The sequence below is a fragment of the Canis lupus genome, chromosome 15, assembly GCF_048164855.1.
Source record: "Canis lupus baileyi chromosome 15, mCanLup2.hap1, whole genome shotgun sequence".
Lineage (NCBI taxonomy): Eukaryota > Metazoa > Chordata > Mammalia > Carnivora > Canidae > Canis > Canis lupus.
In genome coordinates, this window is record NC_132852.1 from 51,272,186 (window position 1) to 51,297,801 (window position 25,616).

Sequence of the window (25,616 nt, forward strand, 5' to 3'; positions counted from 1 at the left end):
ATAGGGATTGCATTAAGTCTGTATATTGCTTTGTGTAGCATAGATATTTTAACAATATTTATTCTTCCAGCCCATGAGCATGGAATGTCTATTTCTTTGTGTCATTTCAATTTCTTTCATCGGTGTTTTATAGTTTTTAGAGTATGGTCTTTCACCTCTTTGGTTAGGTTTATTCCTAGGCATCTTATTTTTGGTACAACTGTAACTGGGATTGTTTTCCTAGTTTCTTTCTGCCACTTCACTATTGGTGTATAGAAAAACAACAGATTTCTATACATTGATTTTGTATCCTGTGACTTTATCAATTCTAGCAGGTTTTTTTTGGTGGAATGTTTCAAGTTTTCTCTATAGTATTATGTCATCTGCAAATAGTGAAGGTTTTACTTTTTCCTTGCCAATTTGGATGCCTTTTACGTCTTCTTGTTTGATTGCAGTGGCTAGGACTTCCAGTACTATACTGAATAAAAGTAGTTAGAGTAGACAAATTTGTTTTGTTCCTGACTGTAGGGGAAAAGCTCTCCATTTTCCCCTATTAAGGATGATACTAGTTGTGGGTTTTTCATATATGGCCTTTATTACGTTGATGTATGTTCCCTATAAACCTACTTTGTTTTTATCATGAATGGATGTTGTACTTTGTCAAATGCTTTTTCTATATTTATTGAAATGATCAGATGGCTTTTATCCTTTCTCTTATTGATGTGATATATCACACATTGTTGATCGATTTGTGAATATTAAACCACCCTTGCAACCAAGAAATAAATCCTACTTGATCATGGTGAATGATTTAATATATTGTTGGACTGGGCTTGCTAGTATTTTGTTGAGGAGTGTTGCATCTATGTTCATCAGGGGTTTCAGCCTGTAGTTTTCTTTTTTAGTTTATTTGGGTTTGGTATCAGGATAATGCTGGCCTCATAGAATGAATTTGGAAGTTTTCCTTCCTCTTCTATTTTTTGGAACAGTTTGAGAAGAATAGGTATTAACTCTTCTTTAAATGTTTGATCAAATTCAACTGTGAAGCCATCTGGTCTTTGCCTTTTGTTGGGAGTTTTTTGATTGCTAATTCAACTTCTTTGTTGGTTATAGGTCTGTTCAAATTTTCTATTTCTTACTGTTTCAGTTTTGGTATTTGATATGTTTCTAGGAATTTATCCATTCCTTCTAAGTTGTCCAATTTATTGGCATATAGTTTTTGATAATATTCTTTTATAATTGTTAGTATTTTTGTGGTGTTGGCTCTTCTCTCATATGTATTTTATTTATTTAAGTCCTTTGCATTTTTTTCCTTGATAAGTCTGGCTAGACGTTTATCCATTTTATTGATCTTTTTCAAAGATCCAGCTCCTGGTTTTATTGATCTGTACTATTATTGTTTTTTTTAGATTCTATGTCATTTAATTCTGCTCTAATCTTTATTATTTACTTCCTCCTGCTGGTTTTAGGCTTTGTTTATTGTTCTTCTTCTACCTCCTTTGGGTATAAGGTTAGGATGTTTGAAATTTTTCTTGCTATAAACTTCCCTCCTAGAACTGCTTTTGCTATATCCCAAAGGTTTTGGACCCATGTGGTTTCATTTTCCTGTGTTTCCATGTACTTGTTAATTTCTTTTATTTCCTGGTTGACCCATTCATTGTTTAGTGGTATGCTATTTGACCTTCATATATTTGTGGTCTTTCCAGATTTCTTCTTATGGTTGACTTCTAGTTTCATAGTGTTGTGGTCAAAAAAGATCCATGATATGAGTTCAGTTTTCTAAAATTTATTGAGACTTTTTTGTGGCCTAATATGTGATTTATTCTGAAGAGTGACCCCTGTGCACTTGAAAAGAATGTGCATTCTGTTTTAGGATGGGATATTCTAAATATATCTGCTAAATGTATCTGGTCTAGTATGTCCTTCAAAGCCATCTTCTTGTTTTTTTTCTGTTTAAATGATCTTTCCATTGATGTAAGTGGGGTGTTAAAGTCCCTTACTATTATTTTATTATATCAATTAGGTCCTTTGTGTTCATAATAACTGTTTATGTATTTGAGTGCTCCTATGTTGAGCGCATAAATTTTATATCTCCTTGTTGGATTGTCCCCTTTATTATGATATAGCACTCTTCTTTGTCTTTTGTTACAGTATTTGTTTTAAGGTCTATTTTTTCCAATATAAGTATTGCTACTCCAGCTTTCTTTTGATCTCCATTTGCATAAATGTTTCTCTATCCTCTCACTTTTAGTCTGAGTGTCTTTAGGTTTAAAGTGAGTCTCTGGGGATTCCTGGGTGGCACAGTGGTTTGGCGCCTGCCTTTGGCCCAGGGCATGATCCTGGAGACCCGGGATCGAGTCCCACTTCGGGCTCCCGGTGCATGGAGCCTGCTTCTCCCTCTGCCTGTGTCTCTGCCTCTCTCTCTCTCTCTCTCTCTCTCTCTGTGACTATCATAAATAAATTTAAAAATAAAAATAAAAATAAAGTGAGTCTCTTGTAAGAAGCATGTAGATGGGTGTTGGGTATTTTTTATCCTATTTGTCACCCCATGTCTTTTGATTATAGCATTTAGTTCATCTACATTCAAAGTAATTGTTGATAGCTATGTATATATTGTCATTTTATTATTTGTTTTGTGGTTGTTTCTGAAGATTTTCTCTGATACTTGTCTTTTTTCATGTTTTGCTGATTTTCTTTAGTGATATATTTGGATTTATTTGTCTTTATTCTTTGCATATTTATTAGTAGCTTTTGTTATATGGTTACCATTATATTTGTATATAACCTTCTATGCAAATTGCAATCTATATTACGTTGATGGTAGTTTAAGTCTGAACACATTCTTTACTCCTCATGTCCTCATGTTTTAGGTATCTGTTGTATATTTTACATCCTTTTATTTTGTGAGTTCCTTGAATCATTTTTTTTACAAAAATATTCATTTTTACTGTTTTTGTTTCCTACCTTTATACTGTCACTTTTGTTCTCTCCTTTTCACTCAAAGAGTCTCCTTTAATGTTTCTTGCAGTGTTGTTTCAATGGTCATGAATTCCTTTAGTTTTTGTTTATCTGAGAAACTCTTTATCTTGCCTTCTATCCTGAATAATATTTTTGCTGAGTAGAGTATTCTTGGCTATAGATTTTTCTCATTTAGTGCTTTGAATATATCATGCCACTCACTCCCTTCTGGTTTGAAAAGTTTCTTCTGAAAAATGCCCTACTGCCCTTATAGGTTTTCCTTTGTAAGTTACTGTTCTTTTGTCTTGCTGCTTTTAAAATTTTTTCTTTATCCCTACATTTTGCCATACAACTTGTCTTGGTATGGATCTGCTTTTGCTGATCTTTATGCAAGTCTTCTGTGCCTCCTGGATCTGGATCTCTGTTTCCTTCCCCATATTAGGGAGGTTTTCAGCTATTATTTCTTTGAATATATTTTCTTCCCCTTTCTCTCTCTTCTTCTGGGACTCCTATAATGTGAATGTTATTACATTTGTTGGGAGACACTGAGTTCCCTAAAACTATTCTCATTTTGCATAATTCTTTATTCTCTCTTTTGTTCACTTGATTACCTAACATTACTTGTTCTTCTAGGTCATTAACTCATTCCTCTGCTTCTTCAGCCTGCAGTTCATTCAATCAAGTGTGTTCCTCATTTCATTTATTGAGCCCCTTTTCTCTGTTATTCCTTATCTCTGTGGTAAGGGTCTCATATATCTCCTACTCTTTTCCCAAGTCCAGTGAGTATCCTTATTATGATCATTGCTTAAAATATTCCATTAGGCATGTTACTTATATTTATTTCACTTAGATATCTGGCCATGCCCTTGTCCTGTTCTTTAATTGGGGATAAATGTCTCTGTCTTCTCATTTTGTCTGAGTCTCTGTGCCTATTTCTCTGTGTTAGGAAAGTCAACTACATCTCCTATTCTTTTTTTTTAATATTTATTTATTTATTTGTTTGTTTGTTTGTTTGTTTGTTTGTTTATTTATTTATGAGACTGAGCACTTGGGGGGAAGGGCTGAGGGAGGGGAAGGGTGGATAATCTCAAGCAGATTCCATGCTGAGCCCAACACAGAGCTCAATCCCACAACCTTGAGGTCATGACCTAAGCCAAAACCAAAAGTCAAATGCTTAAACAACAGAGCCACTCAGGTACCCCTACATCTCCTGTTATTGAAGGTAATGGCCTTTGAAGAGGAGATCTTGTAGTGTCCTGCGGTGTAGTGTCCCCTGTTTTCTAGGGCCTGGCACTTTTAGGAGTGCCTCCAATATGTGCTGCATGTGCTCTATCATTTTGTCCTGGTCACTTTATCCTTCAGGCCAGTTGCCTACAGAGGCTCTCTTTGCCTGCTATGAGCATTGCTTGGTACCTAGCCTGAATGTGGCATATTTTAACTAGGTTTGCTCTAGTCTATGAAATGAGACCTGTCACCACAAGAGACCTGTCTCCAGAACTGAGGCTCTGCACAACTACCCTGTTGGGAGATGTGGTGTGAGTAGTGTTTTAGGTTGGTTTTCTGGGGGCAAGGACACCCCCTCTGCTGGGACCAATATAAGTGTGACTGGGAGGAGTGGTTCCACCAAGGGGCAGGGCTTGATGTAAGTTAGGTAGTGTCAGCCCTGAACTGGTTCCCACGGGTGGCCCTGCACTTATGCTGAGGAGTAGGGGAGGTAAATGGTGCCGGCCACTTCCTCTGTTCCCAGAGGGGTCTCTCTGTGAACACTGACCCTCTGGGACATGCTCCAAGATGAGTGAATAACCTCCCCATTGTGTGTCATAGGTGCTCTTCAGATTGCTGTAGCCATGCTGTATGTCTGCAGGCTGCTTGCTCTGCCTTCTCCCCAGGAGCAGCACAATGCCCTCCAGGCTTTAGCCCAGCCAAGCCTGCTGACCTTTAAAACCTCAGGCTTTAAGCTCCCCTGGTTGCAAGAACTCATGAAATTTGGATCTTCTCACTTACCAAGCCAATTGCTATGGGAATTCATTCTCCTCATGCATTCTCTGTTAGTCTGTCTCTCACCCCTCTTGGCAACTGTGGCTCCCTCCTTTCCGTAGGAGCTACATGTTTCTCTCCCAAACTGTGTTTCCGCACATTGTACCTTCTTCAATGTGGCCTCTTATCTTCCTTTAATTGTGGGGTTTGTTCTGCCATTCTTCAGGTATTTCTGACAAATTTAGGATGACTGATTGTTATCTAGTTGTGTTCATGGGATGAGGTGCATCTAGGGTCCTCTTCTCCACCACTGTCTTCCTAGGATTATATCTACTTTTCTATAAATTTTTATTTGAAGATTTGCTAGTGAAAGTCCTCTTCTCAGTGTTAATTATGCTAAGAATATTCATACTGTTCTCGCCTTTTACATGAAGGCCACACTTCTCAAACAAGTATCTACACAGGAATTTGAAAATAGGGCAGCCTGGGTGGCTCAGCAGTTTAGCATCACCTTCGGCCCAGGGCGTGACCCTGGAGACCCGGGATCGAGTCCCATGTTGGGCTCCCTGCATGGAGCCTGCTTCTCCCTCTGCCTGTGTCTCTGCCTCTCTCTCTCTCATGAATAAATAAATAAAATCTTTAAGAAAAAAAAAGGAACTTGGAAAATAGGGGAGGCTCCCAGGAAAACCAACACACTGGTTTTGGATGGGGATTACATAATTTAACAGGTAAAAATTAAAATATTATTTTTTTATTGAAATCAGCACCAACATATTATGGGTCCCAAAGCAAAAGTCACTTGACTTCTTAAAATAAAACAACAAAGTTAACAACATCAACAAAAAAGTCTGTATTTGAGGCAGTCAGCCTCAGGCAATAACCCCAAGGCCTGAATGGGGTAGATTTGTTCACCTCTAGAATAGGAGTGTTTCCAGGGAAAAATCTGCAAACATGAAAATATACACAGCCATAATATTTGGAATAAATCATTTTTATCAGATTAAGAATCTGAAGGAATGAGACATCAGGCATTTATTAACTAGCTGCTACTGTTAAACGGTAAACAGCACAGCTTATGATCCTGTTGTCCGTCATTAAGAAACAAGGAATCCCTAAGAAAATCAAAGATAGTTATTTAAATTGCTTTCCATCAGCAAGTTTCCCTTCAAGGCCTCTAATATTCCAAGTAGATCAATTACAAGGCTTAAAGACATTGAAAATCATGCTCAGTTTTCAATCAGCAAAGTAACACCTGAGATCTAAAGAGCCTAAGAGTGATATATTTATGAAGGCAAAAGTCTTTAAGAAGTACTACGCTTCTTGTGATTTCTTGTTGTTTTATCAATAAACCTAGAACTGAGATGATGAGCATCATGACTACCTCAGCCTGTAGGACGTGGTATGATGCTTTGCAATACATTTTAGATTAATGCATTTTCTTGGCAGCCTCCATGAAATGCTCTAAACCCATAAGCATCCTAAGACAAGATTTTTTTTTTTAATAATACTGTCCTGACTCTTTTTTTTAGGCCTCCTTACAGTATTTTGCTTTTTGTTTCATTTTGTGGTTTAAACCAATAGCATCCATGGCTTTCCTACTTGGCCCTTCCTCAGAATGTCTGTATCATTTCCTTCCTTCCTGGGAGGTAGTAGTAGATCAATAGACTGTCTAGTTCAGATAAGGTCTTTCTTAAAGACAGACCAAATGAATACTGGGGACCCATCTACTTCTTAGAAAGACTCATTCACAAATAAATGTCAATTTCCCTTCCCAGTGTCCCCAACCCATATACCCTCTACTTAGCATTTCTAAACCATCATCTGAGTAGGACAAGGGTTGGGGTTACCATATAGAAGTGGACTGGGAATAAACATATAGAATAAGTATAAGAACCAAGCTTGAATAGGCATAAAGGCAGAGATCCATATTCTGAAAATACCAAATACCAGATCCATATTCTGAAAATAGCAACAGAAAGTTTCTCTGACTGGACAGGAGAAGGAAGCTCTGACATATTCATACCAGCTCATAGGCCTGGCCAGAAAATCTGGGGCCCCTTTATTTCCTAGTTACTAACATGGAATTGTTAGAAAGCAAACAAGAATGGGCTGGAAGCTCTGCTACCTCTACAGTCCACTCAGCACACTATGAATAAATAAAACATTTCTCGACTGTGAAGTCCTCATGAGTAAGGCAGTCCATGCCCCCACACTGAAAGCAATGCTATGAATATTTTGTCAATGTTCCTTTTTCTGTCTGCCTTCCCTCTTCATGTTCCAGCTTTAGGGATGAGGACCAGCAAAAACACCACTTTCAATAAGCAAAGGTGACCATCCATCCTACTCAGGAAAGGAAGAGAAAATTGAAGTCTCTGGCTTCTAGCTGTTTATATCAATTCTGAATGCCTTTCATCAGTCTACTTTTATTTCTCTTTCCTTCTCCTTACCACAGCCTAAGAAGTACCTTGGCTTATCTCATACACCTTCCTCACACTTTGGTAGAATCCAATCTCTCTGTGAAATAGGCCTCCTCCCATCATGTGCTAATTAATACACTTGGTCCAACTGAAGAATACCAGGGACAGTCAGGTGTGGGCAAAGTCCTTGGGTTGGATGCTGTTCCTGCCTGAACTGTTACTGCTAGTTGTCTGTTAACAAACTCCTGAGAAGTACCCCAAATGGAAACTGATTTCCCAGCTGGACACCCCTTTTAGGCACATTTCAAGAGACCATGTCACTGCTGCAGAAACACAAATAAAACAAGCTTTATTTTTCTTTTGTTTTACCTTCAAGTAATGGTGTTACACAAATTCAATTTATTTCCTGAAACTGTTGATAGACAAAGAATTTTCATTTAAGTAAGCCAAAGGATGATTTAATGTGATTTGAAAACATGGCTGTAGATTATCATCTCTGGCAATGCGTTTCCCCCTTAAGATTCTCTCAAGGACGTGCACTGCCTACAGGACTGTCATGTCTAGCCTATGACATCATTTTAAGAGCTTGAGGGAGAAAGAGTAAGATCACAGATCCAGGTGACAACTTCACAACCATTACTTTAGCACCAAAGCATCCCTAACTAGATAAAACAGAACCAGAAGTCCCTTAGCACTGAGAATCTCCATCAACCAAACAATTCTCTCTTTGTTTGCTTTTCTTCCCTCTAATTATGAATATTGCTATTAAGACAATGAACAAAGCACCGACAGTAAAAGAGCTACAGAGAATGGGAGCCAGAAAGATGAAAGTTACAGCGACCATACAAAGTGGCATTGAGATGAGAGAGACAAACACATTCTCTATTCAAGTGGTCACAAACCCATTCAGGGAATGCCAAATAGCCTCAAAGGTAATATTCACCACAAATGAGGTGGGGGCAGGGAGGGGAGTGTGCTGAGGAAAGAGCAAAATTGAAGGAAGGAGAGAGAGATAGGTATCTATGTGAAAGTAAGGAAATAAGACACAGAACCTAAATGATAAAGGCTGCTCGGTCATTTCTCCATTTGATGTAAATATCCTCTAATTCCTTTCAGGGTCCTAATTTCCTATTCCTTGAGAGTCTTCTACCCAAATATATACCTGATGATCCCCACATGAACTGTACTTGAAATATCTTCCGGGTTTTTTTTTATATAAGCACCTGTATTTCATTGGTATCTAAAAAATACCACTGTATTTTAGTTGTTACACTAGCTTGTAACAACTGGATTTCTCCTATCCATCCTCTGCAATTTGTTTGCTGAGAAGGAAGCCCCTGAGGGCCCTTTGAGCTTGAAATTGTACTGCCACCTAATGTTCATGCCTAAGAACTGCAACAAAATGAGGGGAAAGGCATCTCTGAAATCTACTGGTAAAGATCAGGACAAGTGGGCAAAAGTGGGCAGTAGACACAGGGGAAGAAACAGATGAAGAGATGGTGCTGAAGAAACCAGTATCAACCAAGTTCATTCAACATGAAAACTTGTCCATCACACTTTTGATTGCCTAAAATATGAACATTCCTGGGAAACATTTTAGCATTTTGGAGACATGAAAATAATTGCATATGAGACTTAGGACAGCCATGTAGGCACAAAAGATGGGATACTTCACATTAGAAATCAGTTTTTGCAATATAGTTGCCTGCTTAATTTCTTTTAAAAAAAAGGGGGGGGGTAGTAAAAGAATAAGACAAGCATTTTTTTTCTGAAATTGAACCAAGGGAGATATATCTGCAGAGAGCCAATAGGCAGTATGAGTAAGGAGGACCTGATACCAAGAGCCACTGGCTCTAACTTAGTCACTCGGTGAATGCTGGCCAATAGCTCCTGTTGAGGCACAATAGATCTGGAGTTTTGTGAATATGGACTTTTTTTTTTTTTAAGTGTAATTTGAAACAAAGCTCTGGGCACTGAAGGCAAATCGTGTGAGTGTCACGTTATACTGTTAACAGAAGAAACTTCTCACATATCACAATATTCAGGATAAGCAGTATCTACCTTGTGGGGCCAACGTAATTGAGCAAAGACTTACTCACAACTAATTTTATTTTCATTAAATAAGACCTTCTGAATCCAGCTTTAGAAAATGGAAGAAAAGACAGAAGTGGAGTTGGAAGCTGCTTTGGCACTTTTCCTGAAAATAACTGTGATATATTCCAGAAGTTTTTCTATTAACATCTCCCACCTTACCCACTTCTCTGAAGAGGGAATTCATGTTCAAGACACTGGCATGGGAAACAGAATATGAAAAGTATCTCCTCCCCACACTTCTGTGTCCAAGGACAGGACAGTTTCTACGTAATATATTACCAACAACCCAAAATAGTAAAAAACAAACAAAAAAAAACCCCACAAACCTCTATGAAAAAATGATAAATTAATACAAATAAACCACAGTAATATTGGGAACAAGATGTGAAAGTGGGCTCCACAGACTCTCTTTGAGAATAATTAATTCCACATGTGACCATCAAGCATTGCTATAAACCTAATTCAATTCCAGAAGTTGTCAGAGATACAGAACTTACAACATTTTATCCCACTTTTAAGGAGACTCTAAGAGGTTTATGGAGTAAGACCAACATCAAAGAGAGAATTGGAGAAACTGTAAAGCAATGCTGTTGATGTTCTTATGTTTGGTGATTAGCACAAGAGCCAGAAAAGTTAGGAAAAGGGAAAACATGGTCCCTGTCTCCCTGAATTCCAAGCAAGTCATTTCTCCATGTTGTAGAGAATTTTCTTGTGCCGGTCTCCTCAGGGTGGTCCTGGGTTCAGAGGTCCCCAGAGGTTCATGAGAGAAGTCCTATACCCACCCCTTCATTTCCAAAAGCAATAAAGGGACCCTTCTCACTCTGACCCCATACCTGTGCAAGCCAAGCAATTACTAGTCAATATCCCTCCAACCTGAGATTCCTGGGCAAGTATTTTTGGAAGGATTTCAAATTTATCACTGACATTTTAAATACATTTAATCAATACCTCATCTAAGGCAGATGCACTGAGAAAATAAGAGTTTGGGTGGCAGTCTGAGAAAGAAGCAAAAGGATGAGCAGGTTGTGGAAGTAAGTCAACAGGAGGCCCAGTGCCTCTTCACCCGTGTTCCGAGTGCTCTGCCCCTCTCTGTGGAGGTAAGCAGGAGGGCAAGAGGCAGCCAGTACTGAGCTTGTGTGTGCTCCCTCTTTAAAATAAATAAATCAAAAAACAAATGTTTAGTTCAGATCCTGTCAGTCACCCTTACTTGTAAAGGGATAATCTCTGGGAAAGATTATCTCACCTTTCCTCCTGTTGCCAAAACCTGCTATGGATGCCCAAGGACAAGGCATGTGTCCTGAGGAACAAGGACTCCATGGGATGGGCCCTCTGGGAATAACATCACAGAAGACCCAACTCTGGATTTTGCACCCTTTCCAAAAGGAAGGAAAGATCATTGATAAGAGTCCCCAGAAACTGTACAATTGTCTGATGGGTTGGACACTTTCCCAGCAGGCTCTGGGAGAGGATTCTTATCACACTTGACTAAATTTTAATCCTGATGCTTAGAAAAAGTGGGCCCTCAAGAAGAGACGTGCCATCATTTTCTGGGATTAACATCCACTTTATGCCAACTTTTTTTTTTTTTTTTTAGCTTGGATCCCATTCAACACACCCTAAATTCCTACTTTACCAGACTGAGAAGATTTCAACGTTAAGCCCTTAAAGAAGAACCAGGAACAGTTTCAAAAAAAAAAAAAAAAAAAGAGCACCAAATGTGCAAAAACCAGACTGCATGGTGAGCCAGCCACATGCTCATGGCTACTCCCAGAGGGCACAAGACAGAGGAATGACAGGAGATTCCTCTCGCACACACCCAAGTCTCCATCTCTGGCACAGCCTCTGAAAACAAAGAAAAATTCTCATTTCTCTACTGGCCTAACAATACCTGCTCTCACTTCCGGGCACAGAGAAGTTTAGTTTTAGAATGGCACGTAGATGCTTTTGTCACAAAAGACTGTGACCTGGGACCAGCTTTTCTTAATGCCCTAAGGCAGAATGTGTTGTTGGAAGGAGAGAGAAATTCCCTTTGTCTTGTTTTTAAATAAGACTGATAGTTTTTCGTTAGAGGCTCCTTCTACTGCTCCCTACTTGTTAAGGGAACTCAAAAAAAAAAAAAAAATGCTTTCCTTCTGCATGTCTCGTCCCCATATTTCCTCATGCTCTGGCTCTGTCCTGTCTCTTTAGGTTGGAAATCCTTAGGAAATCCCCAAATTCTCTTCCATCCATAACATTTTGACCGTTCATGGTTTCCCACTTGGCAACTTTCTTCCCCTTTGTCCAAAGAACATCCAAACCCTCCTCAAGCACTCAACTTACTGACATAACCAAAAAAATCCAGAGCTCTGACACAAGGAGCATGCTGACTTCTCAATGCACGAGGTTCTAGATGGGATTCTTCTCCTCCACCCCCTGGCCCCATCTCATCTGTGTGCTCATCAACAGTGCCTATAATTCTCTATACTCACCATTGTTGCTTTCTACTTTCTCACTTATAAAACAGCAACTTCTCTCTGTCTGAGGGACTCCATGCATCATTATTATTTTAATGTAAATTCCCTGCGTCAAACAGATCTACATTAAAATACGAAATACATAAATGGATTCCACAGCCTAACAAAAATGTTTAACATTTAATGTAACATTTTGTTACATTTTTGTATGTGTGTGATTAGAACTGGGTTTGCTGCAGTATTATAAATAGACATCTCTATTTTGGTTTGATAGAGTACCTTCTCTCTAATGTCCCATATTTATCCATTTATCCAATAAGCCTGCCTTACAGGACACCTGGTATACCAGATATGGTGCAAAGTGCTGTGGATGCAGAATGAGTAATATAGTTTGGCTATCCAAGGAACTCACATGCTTTAAAGAAGGGTCTGATAAAATTTCCCTCATTTACCATGTTCCTCAAGTGTGAGTAGGTAATGCCACATCTTTTGCAAGTGAAAAGAAAGAGCGCTTAAAGTAATATTCTGACGTGCTGTAATCACTGACCAAACTTGAACTCATAAAAATGGAAGGGTGGAATTTCTTGGCGTCATTTTAAATCCAATGGATGTTTAATATTAGAGCTTATTTACATTAACAAGATTTTTTTCAGTGTTGGTCAAAATAAGATATATTTTGACATATAAAGACATATAAAGAATTCTAGTCTGGCTCTGCCACTAACCAAACTTGGAAAAGGATTTCCATATCTGACAAAAGGTTTAGGACCCCCATATGCAGAAGTATTTGAGGAGCAACTATAAGAGGAATAGAGCAAATTTTTTTATTAAAAATTTTGCACACACAAGGGAACAGAGCATTATGTGCTTGGCTAAATAGGGAGGGTAAAAACTGGAGGTAAGGCAGGAAGAAAAAGAAAGGAAGATATATGTCAGATAAACTGGAGCCCTTCCAGCTTCAGTGATTAGGCAGGGAGAGCAAGATTTAGACCAGTCAACAGTAAGTAGGATGGGAACCAACTATCTTAGTGAAACAGATGCAAGGGACTGTGTGTCTCCATCCAGACAGCACTGATTTCATCTCTAAGACAGATTCCAGCAAAACTGGCATCCCACTAAGAAGATTAATTTTCTCCCTCTTATCAGATTGTGAAGCATGAAGGGTATTTCCACAACCCAATCACTGCCCAATGGTCTGTCCTCCTGTTGAGAACTTGGAGCTGTGACTATAAGCCAATTATCCTTTTTATTAGAGTCAGGCCATCACCTAATGTTCCCGAAGAAACTGGATAAAGGAAATAGTCGGAAAACAAGAGGGGAATGCAGCTCTTAACCCTATGTTCAGCCAAGAACGACTGAGTTTTTGGAAGGGGAAGGAAGGGTTATCTTCTCGATATTGTGGTTCAGAATTTTAGAGCACTTGGAAAAGCCAATTTCTAAAGTACTATTTGGTATCTTGGATATCCCTAAATAACTTGCTAGTTGTACCAACTTCCTTAAGCACATGTCAGTTAGAGTGATGCTAAACTGTGCATTCAATTATTCGAGGAGCATTTCTGGTTATATGATGATGAAAAGCAGATAGTTATCTGCTCATGTACAAAGGATGAAGAAAATAAGCTTGGAGTTCTTAAAAAGCCTCTTTCCTTTGAGGCTAACATTTTCATTATTTCTCTAAATACTCATTCTTTTCACATAAATATAAAACAGTGAAATCTGGAGGAAGCAGCAAATTCTAGTCCTCTTATTTCAAGGACATTTAATGCATATCTCCATTATGGCACTTAGCAGAGAGAACTCTAATAATTGATTTGTGTAATATTCCCCTTTGCATATAAGCTCTTCAAAGGAGATAATAATTTCTTGTTTAGTTTTATCTCTTCAGTGCCTACGTATGTATGAGTGTGCGCCTATATACATATACCAGATGGACAGTTCCTTACCGAGAAGGTGCTCAATATTTATTTGCTCAATCAATGAATGACTTACTGAATGACTCAGCCTGTTTCTTGGAATCCCAATGAAAATAATCAGACCAGATACATCATAGTTTGATTTTTGATAACATTATCTCTTAGAGACTGCAGATCATAAGGATCTATTAGCCCTGCTGAGTTGATCAGGTAATAGATACTTGCCGAGACACAGATGTCTGGATGGAACGTCTGCCTTCGGGTAGCTCACTACACTCTTCTTTCTTGTCTTAGTCACGTGGCAAGATATTCTGTTTTTACCTGTGTGACCTTTACTTAGTTCCTTCCAATTTAGGACTTGAAGACACTAAGAAAAAGTGTACTTCTTTCAGTCAGTTTTGGGGGTTTTGCATAACCCTAAATAAATAAAAATTTCAAAAAGATCATTCTTTTTCAGAAACTAAATATCTCCCAGTCCCTTTACCGGTTTTTCCTTAACCCATCTGACTCAGGTTAAGTCTTTCCTTCTCAAAAAAATAACTTATTAAGAATATATTAGAGTTGAGGCACCCAGGTGGCTCCGTGGTTGAGCAGCTGCCTTGGCTCAGGTCATGATCCCGGGGTCCTAGGATGGAGTCCCACATTGGACTCCCCACGGGGACCCTGCTTCTCCCTCTGCCTATGTCTCTGCCTCTCTCTCTGTGTCTCTCATAAATAAATAAATTAAATCTAAAAAAGAAAAAAAAAAGAACATACTAGTTTTCACTCAGTGCTATTTTTTTTTTTTTTCCAAATCTCAGATCCTGAAGTTGAGAAAACTCTTTCTCAGGACTAAGATTCTGTTTGCTATAATTTCCATTAATTCCTTCCTTGCAAATCTTCTGCCAAAATGAAATATAGCCTTGTCACTAATTCTGGTGGTATGATTAATGATGAGAGCTGATGTGTTTCTAGAATCTACTTAAAATCATATTATTTTAAATAGATTTTAAATAGAACTTTCTTAGATACTGAAAATATTTTCTGAACCTAAAGACAAATTCATTATGGTTCTATTTGTAAGAATGCAAGTCAACTGTCTCTACCTAATTTATCTTAAAATTGGTACTTAAAGATTGTTTTCTACTATCTTCATAGGTTTTGAAGACCTTAGATGTGTTATACGTCCTTCACTGGAATTATGTTCTCTCCTAGAGGACTGTGTATAAGTAGAAGGAAGGATGATGGATCTTATGAATAAAAGTTAAAACGAAGAGACAACTCTGAGGAGACCCCTGGCATTAGGGCATTTGGAATTTAGAGAGGAAAAGGCCACTGTGAGCAGGTCGGGGAGCCAGGCAGGAAGGATGAGTTGGGAAAGCACTGCAGTTAAATTCCTCCTGTTTCCCGAATTTACTTTTTTTTTTTTTTAAAGATTTTATTTAGTCATTCATGAGAAAAACAGAGACAGAGGCAGAGACAGAGGCAGAGAAAGAAGCAGGCTCCGTGCAGGGAGCCTGATGCAGGACTTAATCCCAGGACTCTGGGATCATGACTTGAGCCAAAGGCAGATGCTCAACCACTGAGCCACCCAGGTAACTCCAAAATTTACTATTTTAAAAATCAGTCTTCTCAGGATTTTTGTCTCTTACCTACCTTTTTTACCTACTTTTTGTCTCTTACCTACATTTTAGTCTTGGTTAATCATTTCTTTTTTTTAATTTATTTTTTATTGGTGTTCAATTTACCAACATACAGAATAACACCCAGTGCTCATCCCGTCAAGTGCCCCCCTCAGTGCCCGTCACCCACTCACCCCCACCCCCCGCCCTCCTCCCCTTCCACCACCCCTAGTTCGTTTCCCAGAGTTAGGAGTCTTTATGTTCTGTCTCCCTTTCTGATATTTCCCACACATTTCTTCTCCCTTCCCTTCTATTCCCTTTCACTATTATTTATATTCCCCAAATGAATGAGAACATATACTGTTTGTCTTTCTCTGATTGACTTACTTCACTCAGCATCATACCCTCCAGTTCCATCCACGTTGAAGCAAATGGTGGGTATTTGTCATTTCTAATGGCTGAGTAACATTCCATTGTATACATAAACCACATCTTCTTTATCCACTCATCTTTCGATGGACACCGAGGCTCCTTCCACAGTTTCTCTTTGTCATTGATTTGTCTCTATGATTCTTCCTCCCTCTTATTTCTTTGTTTTCTACTCTGGGATTCTTTTCCCAGTTTATCAAACTGAATGCTTTATTTGTATGAATCATTTTTCCTTTGATAAGTGAATTCATAGTCATAAATCATTCTGTGAGTAAGACTAGTGGTTTCTGCAGACTCTGATAAATAGTATTTTCAGTTCTAGGAATTCAAAATTTCCCTTTTGATTTTTTTAATGTAGTGTATTATTTAATATTGTAAACATGATGTTAAACTGGGACTTTCTCTCTCTCCAAACTTACTGGGGCTTTAAAGCTGAAAGCAGCAGATGCCAACTGTACCTAAAATATTACAATAATTCTTCAGGTCTTTTTTACATACTTACTTTTTTTTTTTTTTTTTTTTTTACATACTTACTTTTAATATTCCTGATAGGAATATCAAGCAAAATTGAAACTGCACATACACCCTGCAACACAGGACACATGCAGCAGGGTATTCACTGCAGTTTTAAAATAATAAAATATTAGAAATCACTATCAAAATGGAGAAATAAGTTATGGAGTACTAATGATGCAATATTCCATACCAAGTAGAGTTAATTAAAAACTGCATATATCAATACTAATATATTTTAAAAATATGACCATTGAATGAATGGCAAGTCTGAAAAGCGTATGCATTGTTCAATGTAGGTAATGAAAGTACAAAGATAATATAAACAAAAAAGTTCATAAAACAACATATTTTTATGTTACTCTATGTTGTTTATAGAGTGAAAGACCTAATGCAAATAATAACATAAAACAACATAATATTTCAGGGTATTTGCCACATGAATACCCTTCCTATAATTTTTTAAGATTTTTATTTAAATTCCAGCTACTTACCATACATGTAATATTAGCTTCTGATGTACAATATAGTAATTCAGCACTTCCATACAACACCAGGTGCTCATCACAAGTGCACTACTTAATCCTGGTCACCTGTTTCACCTATCCCCACCCCTCCTCCCTTCTGGTGAGCATCAGTTTATTCTCTATAGTTACAGATTCTTGGTTTGCCTCATTTAAAAAATATTTTATTCAAATTCAGTTCAATTAACACTTATTATACTAGTAGTTTCAGAGGTAGAATTCAGTGATTCATTGTTGCATAACACCCAGTGGTTGTTACATCACAGTCCCTCTTTAATGCCCATCGTCCAGTTACCCCATCTCTCATCTCCCCACCACTTCCCTCCAGCAACCCTCAGCTTGTTCCCTAGAGTTACAGTCTCTTATGGTTTGCCTCCTTCTTTGTCTTCCTCTTATTTTATTTTTCCTTCCTTTCCCTTATGTTCACCTGTTTTGTTTCTTAAATTCCACAGATGAGGTGTCAATGCCTGGTGGCTCAGTGGTTGAGCATCTGCCTTTGGCTCAGGGTGTGATCCTGGGGGTCTGGGATCAAATCCCACAACAGGCTCCTTGCAGAGAGCCTGCTTCTCCCTCTGCCTGTGTCTCTGCCTCTCTCTGTGTCTCTCATGAATAAATAAATAAAATCTTTTAAAAAAAACTCCACATATGGGTGAAACCAGGGAACCCTGGGTGGCGCAGTGGTTTAGCGCCTGCCTTTGGCCCAGGGCGCGATCCTGGAGACCCGGGATCGAATCCCATGTCGGGCTCCCGGTGCATGGAGTCTGCTTCTCCCTCTGCCTGTGTCTCTGCCTCTCTGTGTGTGTGTGTGTGTGTGTGACTATCATAAATAAAAAAAAAAATGGGTGAAACCATGTAGTATTTGTATTCCTCTGACTTATTTTGCCTAGCCTAATACCCTCTAGTTTCATCCATATCATTGTAAATGGCAAGATTTCATTCTTTGTGATAGCTGAGTAATATTCCATTGTAAATATACACCATATGTTCTTTATCCATCCATCAATCAATGGACATCTGGGCTCTTTCCCCAGTTTGGCTATTGTGGACATTGCTGCTATAAACATGGGGGTGCATGTGCCCCTTGGAATCACTATGTTTGTACCTTTGGCTAAATACCAAGTAGGGCAATTGCTGGGTTATAGGGTAGCTCTATTTTTAACTTTTAAGGAAACTCCATACCATTTACCTCATATGTGGAATTTCTTTTTCCCTTGGCTCATATGTAGAATTTAAGAAACAGAACAAATGAGCTTTCAAATAATTTTTGTACTTATTTACATTGGGACAATTTTAATATAGTTTAATAATTTTTGAAAATAAAAGTCATTTTTAAAATTTCAATCTTTTTTTAAAAAGCAGTAAAACTGCTTTAAAATTAATTCTCAATCATATTTACTTTTGGGTTAATTTGTAGTTAAATATATATAATAATATATAATATATGTATAAAGTGAAAATTTCTATATAGGGAGATTATGTATGCAAATATATTATATATGCAAATATATTATATATGCAAATATATATTTCTCCCCACTACACTAAAGATGCTAAAAAAATAGAAACCAAAGTAAACCTTTTTTGGGCCGTGGAGCTGTGGGCACCATGCCTTTGCACTAGCCCTTCAGGAAGATTATACAGTATGGTCAGAAAAACCATGAAGTCAGAAGTCAAGCCAACTGACTCGAACCACAATTTCCATTCTTGCTATCTTGCATGATCCAAAATGAGTATTTTAAACTCTGTATGCCTCAATTTACTCATCTTTTAAGCAATGGCAAGATTTAGAAGTTGTTACAGGAATTAAAGATAATTTATCTATGACACAAAGCAAACAGGAGACATTCTATCAGTAGTAGCTATTACTAACATGGCACATAATATCTAGGTATTATATAATTGAACTATTTGATAACTGCAAATATACCTCTTCGCATCAGAGATGATCTCTGAAGGAAACAAAGAGATGTTCTTTCTAAGGAATTAATGGACACAGTAACAATAATAAAAAATTAAAGAATTAATAGGCAAAATGAGGGTAGAGTACGGTATTTGCTTATTGTCAGTGATTTAAAACAACTGTTTTATTATGGTCCTGTATTCTGAGTCAGGGATTCAGACAGAAGCCAGGGGGAACAACTTGTCTCGCTTCCATGATGCCCAGAGATTCAGCTAGGAGACTCGAGCACTAGAAGGTGAGTATTTGAGTGTTACTTTGTTTTCAAGGAGATTTGGCAGAATTTTTTTTTTTTTAAGTTAACTGCTCTAGTGCACTTGAGAGCTAAGGTAGTATAAATGACCAGGACAACTAACAGCTGCCAAGTGAAGATCAATAAGAAAATTAAGAGAAATCTTTGAAGGATAATATATCCCAAATAAAGAATAAGATTTGATTTTTATGTAGAGTTTTAAGAACTTGGCTATTAATATAAAGTAGTACATCTATTTGTGATTTAGGAAGGATATTTACTACCTTAGAAACAATCACTTCACATATCATGATACATACTTTAATATACTCCATATAGGGAAATCAGGAAACAGGAAACCAGGGTGAGGTCATACTCTACTTTTTGGAAATAGCTTGTCTGGAAGAACAACTACAATACTCATCTGGTTGGTCTAGGCATAATTTCTATTTCTGTGGCTAAACTCTAATTTTCAAATAAATCTGCCCACAGCTAGATAGCCATGTCTTTAACCATCAATGGGTGGCTGACTCACCATGGTTTACAAGCATCAATTTCATATAAAAAAGAAATGGAAAAACAACCCTGGGTTGTAAGGAATCAAGATGTGACCAAAATCTAACTATATGGTTGCATTATAAAGGAAAATCCATGGTAATTCACTTTTTTCCTTTCTACTCTTCACACAACAAAAATAAGAGGTAGTGCCGAGAAGCAATTAAAATGAAGTTGCCTTTTGCCCCTGGGATATTTGAGTAGAGCCTTCACCAAAGAAGTAATGAGCTCCAGATTTTTCACTTATTCTCCCCTTTGTCATACCAAAATTGCTGTGGTCTTCCTTTAGAAACAACACCTCTTCAGTTAACCTTAGGCTTCTAAGACTTTGACTCCTTTTATTTTGTAAAAATGGTAAGACTACATGGCAACAAGGCCATTTTCGCTATTCAATTAGGACCTAGGGTAGGAACGGAAATCAGCCTAATATCACAAATTTTGAATCAACCAACTTGTATGGCCTCTGAGATGGGGTGATTGGCCTGAAGTGTGGAAGAAATGTACCCATGACCACTGACTGTACTTAGAATCCGCTCCTGCAAGGAGATATCACAGGGAGAAAAAGATTCCCCAGCCAGAAATGTGCCAACACTGTTGCCAGAACTCCAACATTCATCCTACTTCTTGACTGTGATCCAACCTCAGAAGAAAACACACCGACTATTCTGATCTACAAACAAAAAGCATCCATAAGCATGAACAGATGCTGCTTCGTTTACCCAGAGACTCTGAGAAACATGAGCAGCTCCACTTCAGCCAACAAAACTACCTGGCTGTGCTACACAGAGCACACATCCAGAGGCTCAGGACTGGACACAAATGAAACAGAGTTGTAAAAGCAAGTGGGGATGTTCATACAGATGAAAAGATGCTATGTCACTTCCCAACTATTCATCATCTCTTTCATGCATGTCTTCCTGAGGCGGCAAACATAGGGACATCTAGTAAGCACTGGACTTCAGTAAAGCAAACACTGGTGACGTTCAACGTATTTGTAGATGGACATGCGAGGTCTCAGTGTGGTTTGGGGGCCAAAGAAATGGAAAGTGAAGCTCCACTAGGAGCCGGGGGTTGGGAAAAGTGAGCCAAGTGAATGCAATGTGAAACCACTGGGTGCCACAGGAGACAGCGTGGGAACAGCACTGGAAAGAGACCCCTTGTCACTGACAAGGTACCTGGCAGGCCTCTCCAGGTGACCACAGGGCGCACAGGAAAAGAACAGTGAGAGCGCGCTTACTGTAGCACACGTGAGTGGCTGAGATCCCTCAAATCGGAGTCCTCATAATGCGGAGTAATCGTTCCCAGACCACTGTCGCTCAGGATACGCTTCCGTAGGGCAGGATTCCACCATTCTGACAGCCTGGGAGAAGGAAGGTACCAGGCATTAGGCATTCAGGACCAGCCACAGGACCTACTCTGCTCTTCCTCAAGATGATGCTTGTCCGAACAGGAGATGGGAAATTAATCTTCATCTATTAGCTCCTTCTTCCACATTTATTATTTACTTTTCTCAACCATCATGAACTGCTTGTGTGCCTCTGCCTTCTTTACAGATGAGAAGACTACATTTCACGATTAGGTAATTTTAAATGTGATGTAAATAAGAAGTAATGGAACCTGATGGAGAAATGGAAATTGGGAAATAAAAAAGCTCAGCCCTTTTCACTGTTTTCCTGTCCTTGCTCATTTCCAGAAGGGGCAACTGATCTGAAATAAGAAAGGGATTGATTGAAGTTCTAGTAGATTTTCAGGCTACTTTGGGCTACTTTGTTTTGGGAGCTGGGGCTAATAGAGGTTTAACTCAGGACGAAGCCATTTCTTTTGGCCATTATTTGATATAGAGAAGGACAAAGACCAGGATGAGTGTGGCAGGATGAGTTGATTCTTTCCCAGATCAAATACTGTAGCCAAGATCATGTTGGGCAGGAGGACACCGAGACTCTAGTGCTCACTGCTCCTGCAGGAGGACCCAACATCTCACTTGCTTTCCTCCCTCCAGCTGACACACTGGATTTACAGTACGTGGACTGTGAAGATGGGCTTTTCCACCACGTTCTGGGATGCCCAGGGAAACATATCTGATATCACTAGCTCTGGCTTCCTAAACACAACTATATACTTGCCCTGTCATGCTACTTCGGTCTTTTCTTGACTTGATACATACCAGTGATATCAGCTGGCCCTTGCAGAGTGGGAGATATTCAGAAATGGCAACAATGGTCAAATAAATTAGTGCAGAGGAGTAAAAAGGCATAAGGGCTACCTCAAGTGAACATGTCAACTTATATGGTAGGTATGTGTGTGTGTGTGTGTGTGTGTGTGTGTACACAATCTGCAAATGCTATTTTAGCACATGTGTGTGTGCTTTCCAGGGAAATCCTTATTTTAACTAATTGGCCTCCATATACCAGTAAGACATCAAAGTTCATTAGACTTCACAAGGGCAGAGATTTTGTTTGCTTGCTTTTGGGGTTGTTTTTTTACATTGTTGTCTCTTAAGCACTTATACTAGTGGCTGGCACATAAAAAGTTGTCTAAATAAATATTTTGGAATTGCTGAAATAACCTAGAAATATTAATAATATTTTAGTGGCTCAAAGTAGTGATTAAATGCATAAGCTTTAGCATAAAACTTGGGACCAAATCTCAATTTTGCCATTCATTTTCTATGCAATACAGGCCAAGTTAAAGAATGCTCTAAGCCTCAATTTAGTTATCTATGGATTTAGGGTAATAAAAGTTCCAGATGCACAGGGGCATTGTTACATGACCGTGATGAGGCTGATAATTTTAACAACATCATATTTAATGAGTGTCTACCAAGTGTCAAAAACTATCCCAAATACTTCACATGTATCAATTCATTTAATTTTTGAACAGTTCTCTGAGTAGGTTTTATTTCTATTTTACAGATCAGGAAATAAGCACAGAGCACTTCTGATGATTTGGTTACTATGAAGTGATGGCAGGGATATAATAAAGGCATTTAGGACAGTAGGTGGCTTATAATAAGTGCTTCATACATCATAGTTATTATTATACAATCTATGTCTCAAGCTGCTTAGATATAGCAAAAAAAGGAGAAGTGGTGGAGGAGAAACATAGAGTCAAACCACTTGTGCCCATTTTTCTTTGGATAATACAAGCATTATAGATATATATGCACAAATGCAAATACTAGCACTTTATAGTTTGGTAAGAGGTGTAGACATGGTGTGTAAAGAAGGCTCAGACACGGTACAAATCTTGGTGGGAAAGAATAATTCTATGCAGCCATTCAAAAGACAGACATATAATGGAACCAGTTATGCTACACTCTAATGAAACACAACAAGAAAACCTGTATCTTAAGTTAGTTTGATGTCATTAGAAATGCCAAGTGCAAAGTCAGATATGGATGTCACCCTGTGGCCAGCCTCGCTACCATGTCACCAAAAACGAGGCATACTCACCCTGAGGCTTGCTCCACCACCAGGTCAGGCATTCCTGGAGGTGTCCCTGCCTGCTGTGACAACACCATATCTGGGTCCAGAATAAAAATCTCATCTTGGGAAATCTCCATCACAAAGTGCAAATGTTCCTAAGGAAGAAAAAGGAGTCTGTCAGAGGATTGACAGGATGCTCAAATCTATCATCGGATATGTAACAAAATAAAGCCTTCTTGATCTTGAAAGATAATCAAAGTCTATGACATAACAAAAGACCAAGTGCATTTTCAGAGGTCTGACCTGTGGACATCCATCCCTGAAGCAACACAGGAGGAAGAGGCTGGTGAAGCCCTCTTGGCCTGGGATTCCTACTTGACCAGGATCTTGTCAGGTATGACCAGAGTTGGGCTTGCCTCTTTTCAAATACAGTCAAAGAAGTGATACCCCACCTGCGGCTTGGTCCAGCATGAGTTGTGCAATAAGCTGGACTTGGACCCCCAGGATCTGGCCAAACTAAGTGACATGATTAACAACTAGTTTTATCACTGGATTCCATACTGTATTATTTCTTCTCTTCCTCCTCCTCTTCTCTATCTTCTTCCTTTTTCTTTTTTTCAGGAGAATTTGGACAATGAGAACACATATTATCATTGGGCATAAGCATTTTTTTTCTCATTATGGAACTCTGGGAAGTGATGAATTGCAAGTAAGTAGCATAAATATATACTGGAGGTGTCAAACTTGTTAACCAAAATAAACTTTAAAAGCCATAAAATTGAGCTAGGAAGCAGTAAAAGTAGCAGTGTGTGAGAAAATTTAGAGCGCAGGCAGGTAATGATATCTACAAACCTAGTCATTTTCTGTACTCATCTGCAAGGTCAAGCCACATCATCCTGAGTCCACAGATTACAACATGTGTGAAGACAAATAAGAAAACTCATAGCTTCGGCTATGAGTGCCATTCCAGAATTTGTAAATGTTTTAGGGTTTACATTAGAAAATAATGTATAAGATTAGCTACCAATAAAGTGTTAGGCTCAAGAAAGCTTACCTGAGATCTGTCTATTCGGTAAAAGCGATCAGCAGAAGTTGCTAGGAAGAAAAAAAATGCATATGGCATTCAGAATCCTGTGTTCTGGCACCAAATTCATAGCCTTCTCTCATATTATGCCACCAAAATCTTAACATTCCAGTCCTGCCTTACTGCTAGCCCATTCCTAAGTCTACATAGAAACATCAGGACCTCCATGTCTGCTGTGTCCTCCATGTCCTTGCTTAGAAAGCCCTTCCCCATTATCTCCCTAACTAAATCTTACTTGTCTCTTCAGGACCAACTTAAATGCTACCTTCTCTGTGAAACATTCCTCGGTCCCATCCTCCCTACCCCAGAGAAAATTCATTGCTCCTACCTTTATTCATATTTACATTTTGTTTCTTCTTCTTGTACAAACCATCTTCACAAACAACTATGAGATGAAGATATCTGCCTCTTTAAAGGTCACTGTTTCATTTACTCTTTTATGTCTTCATACATTAACACAGGTCCTTAAACAGAGCTGGGACTCTGTATGTATTTATTAAGTAAATAAAGTTGGGGGTGTGTGTGTGAAAAATTCCTATAGGTAGCCAGACTTCTCAGGGAAATGATTCTCATTTTGAAAAAAAGCTTGAAGATGTGGAGCCAAGGACCACATCTGGTATTGAAGGATTCATTTCACTTCAAGGCTGAGTCCCTAAGCCATGTCTAAAGAAAGCCAAAACAGTGAAAAATAATTATTTAAGCATTCCTAAAAGGGATTGGGCTACATCTGTGGTTTGGGAGAAAAACTGCAAACTTTGAGTTTCTAGAAACTATTCTGATTATTCTTAATACTCAAAAGAATTATGTTCCTCCTCACTTAAATCTCTCCAACAGAGTCCAAATATTATAAATAGATTTTCTACAAAGTACATAGTACTAGAGGGAATAACTCAAAATGCAAATGATCATTCAAAAATCATAAATATTTAATGAGTAGCTTCTCTCCAAAGGAAATGAGTTGAGAAGACAATCATGGTCCCTGCCCCCTAAAAGCAGCAGGGGAGTAAAATCTATCTGAGAAGGACGTATTCTACTTTGTTCTTGTTAAACATAAGTGTGATCACCTTTTAAAGGTTTTTTATATCTATAGAGTATAATAAATATCTGTATTAACACACCAGTCCCTGCACTTAAAATTTTATCTAAGAGTGTATACAGAACAGACAATATATAGAACAATTCAAGTAAGTTTCCAAAATTTTCTTAAATATAAGTCTTCTGTGAAATCAGAAAAAAATACATGATTGTGCTTCTCATCACGAGGGAATAAAGGAGCCAGAGGAAAAGTGGTGTAGATTCTCTTCTTCAGAGGTAGGTGATGAGCTCTTAATGAAAACCTAGGTCATGATTCACATGGGTTAGGTCTGATATAAATGCAAGTGCTCAATCTTCATAGTACTGTTCGCATACTCACACATCCTGTCATACTCTTATCTGCATTTATATCTTCTCAGATGCACCCCCAGGTCAACCAATGAAATGTCTACAGTGAAAACCACATGTCC

The 25,616-nt window shown here is 38.4% G+C and overlaps 1 protein-coding gene across 1 annotated transcript in view; it reads right to left on the minus strand.

Annotated features, from left to right (window-relative positions):
• Positions 1-25,616, minus strand: part of DGKI (diacylglycerol kinase iota) — a 341,172-nt gene that overhangs the window by 63,748 nt on the left and 251,808 nt on the right. Inside the window, exons 27-29 of the mRNA XM_072777355.1 lie at positions 24,082-24,122; positions 23,055-23,182; positions 20,840-20,962 (exon numbers count right to left, since the gene is read on the minus strand). Coding sequence (XP_072633456.1) covers positions 20,840-20,962; positions 23,055-23,182; positions 24,082-24,122 — 292 coding nt within the window. The remainder of the gene's footprint in view (positions 1-20,839; positions 20,963-23,054; positions 23,183-24,081; positions 24,123-25,616) is intronic.